The 6,000-nt window shown below is 32.0% G+C and overlaps 1 protein-coding gene across 2 annotated transcripts in view; it reads right to left on the bottom strand.

Annotated features, from left to right (window-relative positions):
* Nucleotides 1-2,395: 2,395 nt before the first annotated feature.
* The window catches only part of PXDN (peroxidasin), a 90,414-nt gene continuing 86,809 nt past the window's right edge, over nucleotides 2,396-6,000 (bottom strand). For both annotated transcript variants that reach the window (XM_086744056.1, XM_086744057.1), the window contains 3 exons: nucleotides 5,068-5,200; nucleotides 3,720-3,833; nucleotides 2,396-3,055 (listed from right to left, as the gene is read on the bottom strand). In XM_086744056.1, the coding sequence (XP_086600182.1) occupies nucleotides 2,933-3,055; nucleotides 3,720-3,833; nucleotides 5,068-5,200 (370 nt within the window). In that variant the 3' untranslated portion in view covers nucleotides 2,396-2,932. The remainder of the gene's footprint in view (nucleotides 3,056-3,719; nucleotides 3,834-5,067; nucleotides 5,201-6,000) is intronic.

Here is a 6,000-nt window from a genome sequence, read left to right as displayed (position 1 = left end):
AGTCTTGATCGTGACAATCCTGCATAAGTAACATGGATCTTTGCTAAAAGCCTACACACTGAAATCTTCAGCAAATAACCTAATCAATACATTTATTGAGAAGAAATCACTTGGAATTTACTTGGAAATGTGGCCCATTTTATTTTAACTGAAAAGCATTCATTATACAGTGCAAACAGTTCTTTGGTAAATTTACTGATTAAAATAAAAACAACAAAGACTTCGTTTTAGGTAACATTAAAAAAGAAAATAAATATATAAAGTTTGCAACATATTACAGCAATATTCTCACAGTGGATACTGAGGAAATGGTCATCTAGCCATTGGCCACTGTTTCAGAAATGTTAAAATCAATGCTGATTCTGCAGACACTGCAATAAAATTGAATTATTACACCCACGACTGATTACATTTTAAACTGTGGATAAAGACCTGTTTTTTTTCCTGAATGGCTTATAATCAGATGGATGGCAGAAAATAACTCAATATTACACTTGTTTAAGCATATCCAGACTCCTAAGCCCATTTTATATACCATAAGAATAAACAGTGAACAATGAAGAAAACCTCCCATTTTACTCTGGAGGCTGGAGAAAAGGAGCAATCTGATATAAGGTACTATTTTATAATGTATAAATGGAAACTCTCTTCTCCTATAAGCGGAAATCTTGAGAAAGTTTATTTAATAGAAAATTGGAATAAAAGAATGCAAGTAGTAACCAGCTGGATACATTACTGCCTTATTTAACTGTTTAGACAGTTAAACTATATTTGGTTTAGCTCCACAATCCTTCCTCTTTGAGGAATTCCTGCTATAGGTCAATGGGAGTTCCATCTGAGTTGGAATTACAGGACGAGACATGTGGTTTGGACTCTCAACAAAAGTCAACAAAATACCAGAGTATCAAAGAAATACAGGAATGACAGCCTCTAGGAGCCATATGATACTCAAACATGCTCGCCACGCACAATTTCTAAAAGTATTAGCATAGAAAATTACATAAGTCAAAACATTGTATATAAAATCAATTAAAATATTTTTAAAAATATAAATTGTAGTTCCATGTGTATCTCTACCACACATCTTTAACATACCACTCACATGTATATATTGCTCCTACCATAGTATAAAACAAGTTTCTGTATTAAGCTTTAAAGATACACAGAAGTTTGAATGTGTGTCATGGTATCAATTTATCAAATTAGAAATTATTAATGTTAGTAATCAGAGAAATTATGTGCCAAAATGTTATAGTGGAACTCATATTGTTGTGCTAGGTTAGTTATTAGACAGGTATATGATCTACCATGCGATTATTAAGTATTCGGTCTGTTTGCATAATCTGAAATGTTTAAGATGAGAATGCTTAATTTTGTGCAGATTTCTTTGATACCCGAGTCTCCATTCCTTAAATTTGAACAGTAAACTGAGAAGTCAGTGAACTTTGTAACTAAAGAAGAGCACTGGTTCTAGTTAGTCCTGACTCAGAACTTAAGGACAGAGACATAAATTCTAACATATTAAGTGTTCAGGGAGAGAAGCAATTCTGAATAAACACAAAAAAGCTGTAAAATGAGGTATGATAGTTGTCCTTCACTGAATATAATTATTGGTAAAAAATATGCAGTTTGTATTCTAAAAAATACACAACTCTGAAATGCTAGTGTAGACATATACTCTATAACGTTAAACATTTATTAAATGGGAAATAAAGTCCATTGGCAGATCATCTTAACACAAATGATAAAAATACTGAGGTAAAAATATATATGCATTAGATGAAACTGGAAAAAAACTAAAAAAATCAATACCTTGTCAGAAAAAGTAGTCAATCCACAATTAATCATGATGCTTGATTTTGATTGTTCTTTTTTCAACAAACAGTGCCACAATATAATCAGGAACATATGTCTATTGACAATGTGCACAATGAATCAGTAGGAATCTTTGTATACAAAATGGCATGTGACATCTTTTCACATTTTCAAAACAGGGCCATACAAATACATGAGCTGATCTGAGATCAAGAGAAGCATGCTTTAGAACGGACTGGATGGTCACGTTACAAGGATTTAAAATAAAAGAAACAAAAAAAAAAAGTTGCTAAGCAATTACATATGTTTTGACAAAAAGGATTATGTTCATTTTAAGATTGAATGCTACTGTCATGTATGTTTTCCTAGAATGAGGAACACTGTCATTTACACCTGTAATATATATTCCGTTGTTTTTTGTATCTTCCAATTACATTTATTTATATTTCCTTACTAATTCTAGCTTTTTTGATTTGAAAATTTTTATTAATTTTGCTCCTTGAATTAATGAAAGGATGTTGAAAGGTGTGACATAGTTTTCTTTATTTCCTTACTGGCGTAGATGCCGAAATGATAGCGTGATTCAACAGAATTTCCATGCATATGTGTTTGCAGACACTGGCCCTTTATGACATTGTTTTGGGCACAGTGACCTTGTGTTTTCCTTTTCCCTGTATTTACTAAATAATAACAAAGAGCTAAATATCACGTCAGACTGGTACTGAAACGGATAGTAAACTTTTAATGTTGCTAAATAAAGATAGGAAACAAAGTGTTAATTTTAGACTAAGTCTTAAGCCCAGTCATTTTGGGTACCTAAAATTACCTGACAGTGTTCTTTCAAAGTAGCACCAGTTTGAGTTTGTCCAACCTGAGAAGTTTAACACACAATTAACTTTGACCTGTTTGCTAATTTCCCTTTTGTTAATTTTTGCATTGTGATTACCTTCATGAGCAGAAAATGAAATTATACATTATGGTATACTGTTACAGCACCATTAGAATAATGTAAATCTTGATTTCTTGCTGCTGTTAAGACTGTAGTTACCTGGTTTTGCCATCAGCAGGCATTGATATGATTTGAGGAGTATGCACCCTAAATTTTTAAAAAGCAGACTTATGGCTTCTTTTTATTAATATTTTGTTTTAAGCAGACTGGACAGCAATCTCCTTTAACCTTCACAGGTGCTTCGCAGTCAGCTGGCGGGCATGATTCTACAAAACAGGTAATCTGACCAACCTGTGTCAGGAAAAACGTAACAAAACCAGAACATATTTAGCTGCATGTTTGTTCTGGTTTTCCAAACAAGAAATACATTTTTCATATTTTCATTTATTGAATAACATGTTCTCATTCATTCTCTCTCAGATCTTGGCTACTATGATTATGTCCACATAGTATTTCAGCATAAACTTATAGTGAGAAGGCTCTTTGCATTATACCATCTTTAATGGAGCAGAATACACATTTTATCTAGTGTTCAGGCATGAAACTCTGGGATACCAAGCATTGAAATATTTCTTATACTACTTTTTAATAAATTTCACCATGATAAAATAAAATTAAAATCTAGTACTAAGGTAGATGAGCTTTTATTGATTTTTATGCACTTCAGTAGACTTCTTCAAAAAGTCTCTCATTTTGCAGTTAATTTTGCTAGTACAGCTATACATCAATGAAAATGGAAATATAATAAAAGTATATAAAGCCTGGATTGAAAACCAGTGTCAAGGGCAGGGATATCAGAACAATATAATTTTTTTTGCACCAAATAACTGAAGATCCATTAAAAAAACAATTAGCAACTATTACCCAGAAATTAGCAGGCACAAAACTGGAACTGCTGTTTTAGAAGCAGAGCCTAATGTAATTTATATCTCAAAATGGATTTCCACATACTTACTTTGCATTCACACACAGTACAAGGGTCCCTTTTCCAGGTTTCATTGCTGGAATATGATTTACCCTTTTCATCAGTGCAATCAGTTTTACTGAGGCGTGATTCAAGTTTTTTAATCTGAAAACATTTTAAAAAGTTAATAACTGAATCAAAGAAAGATTTTTGTGTAAGATATTCTCTGTTTTCTCTTACATACATAATCCATGATAAATACTTGTCTGGGTTTTCTTCTCACTACTTAGTTTTCATAATGGTAAAAGATTGGAAACATAATATGTACAGAAACAGCCCTTCAAAAAAAAACTAACAGAAGATACATCTTTCCTACCATTGGAATATATAACTAGAGCGTACAAAAAGAAGCAAACTACAGGTGACATATATGGAAGGACAAATCTAAACTTTCAAAAATGTCTAAATGAAAAGGAGGTGAAATTAAAAAAAAATTATTAAAAATGTTTGCTTGGATTTTTTACTCTCTCAACATTTTCTTTAATAATGAAAAAAAGGGGTTATATAATTAGTTTATCTTGCTGATTGTGTGCTTCTTGGAAACAGGATTTAGGAAGGCACAATTTTTAACAATCCTTCAGTCTTTTTTACATCGAAAAAAGATAGAAGAACTGACTGAAATGTAGTAAGTCTTAACTTAACTACTGTCAAAATGGGAGCACTGAAGATGAGTACAACAATGATTAAATAATGCCATCAAAGATGAAATCAAGTTACTATGCAAATAAGTACATTATTTCTATTTATAAATGACATGGAAATGCTACTCTGGACGAACTTAGTTATTCTAGGCAAACATTCTGGCCTACTTTGGATTTGTCTGTCCTAGATGATATACATTTTTCAAACTGAATTCTTCTACGGCTGAGTTATTCTGAATAAAGAGTTTATTTATGCCACACTGTAAAAGTCTTCTCTAAGCAATCTAGATCTTAACCATGTTTACAGCTGTAGTCTGGCACATTACTGCTTATGAAGTCTCATTTTAATCATAATTTTACACAGATTCTATAAATTTCAGATAGGAAAAAAATATTTTATTAACTCTACAGACAAATTTTTAGAGAAAGTAATCCCATGTTTAGTATATGATGGTATACAAGGCTTCAGGTTGAAAATTCAAGAGGGTCTAATTGTAGAATGTTTCAGTATGATTTCAAAAGAACATAGAAATAGAGAATAATAACACACCATGTTCTGTGTTGTGTTTGTTTGAGATACTATGTGGTGGGTTTTGGCTGTAGTGGATGTCTAAATATTAAAAACATAAAAGGAGTGATATTAGGAAAACATTATAAATTAAATCTACAATTAGAAACTAGTCATGATAGCACCTTACCTGGTTTCTGAGACTTGAAATAGTTTTTTGCATTTCCAAAACAAATTCTTTGAAGTCATTCACTGCAGGCATGTTTGTGTTTTCACTAGATGCTGATGTGGCATTACGAAAATATTTACTCTGTTTCAAAGAACTGCAACAAATGAATGCCAAGTCAGGATATTCATCTAACTCGTTTTCATTTGGCTAGGTGTTTTAGAACACTTAGCAAAAAATTTAAAAGAAGAGCAATCAACAAACGTAGAAACTGTATGAACCACAACAGCAGAGTCAGTGCTGCTGAAGAAAGACTCAAGTCAGGTGAGCTGTGGATTACTGTAAATATCACTAGCCGGTTGTAATTTCTCCTGCTTAGAAAAATAATGTATGTATTTCATGCAGGGGGACAAAGTTGTCATCAGTGACAATGTACAGCACCACCTTAAATTCACTGGAAATCTCTTGAGCCTCCAATATGAAAGCAGACAAAAGTGAGAATCTCAAAAAGTCCTCTCTGATAAGAGATGTACACCACTAAATTGTGTTAATCAATTCAATCTGTTGATGGGAAACAGTTATCAAAGGAACTGCCCATAACTAATAACATATTATTTGGCACCATTTAAGAAAATACATATTCAAAAACAAGGATAACACTAATTATTAAGTCACTTATTAAATTAAGATCCTTGAATCCATACAAGCATTCCAATTTTGTTAGCATGTTTCTCCAGAGCTAAGGGATACCCAAAGAATAAACTAGCAAAGAAATCCTCTCTCATATAATAGGGCTAATGTTTTATAATCTTTCTGTAGAAATTAAAACAGCACTTATTGGCAGGTGTTCAAGCTACTTAGTTTCCCATAGCTTTTCATCTAAATTAAAGAAAAAGAACTCTAAACAACATAAGATGCCAAAATTCAAGCAAACTAGCTGCTATTATATAATAAAAA

The sequence above is a fragment of the Chlamydotis macqueenii genome, chromosome 3 (assembly GCF_036417535.1).
Source record: "Chlamydotis macqueenii isolate bChlMac1 chromosome 3, bChlMac1.mat, whole genome shotgun sequence".
Taxonomy (NCBI): Eukaryota; Metazoa; Chordata; class Aves; order Otidiformes; family Otididae; genus Chlamydotis; species Chlamydotis macqueenii.
Note: the sequence above shows the minus strand (reverse complement) of the source record. Positions and strands in the feature narration are given on the sequence as shown.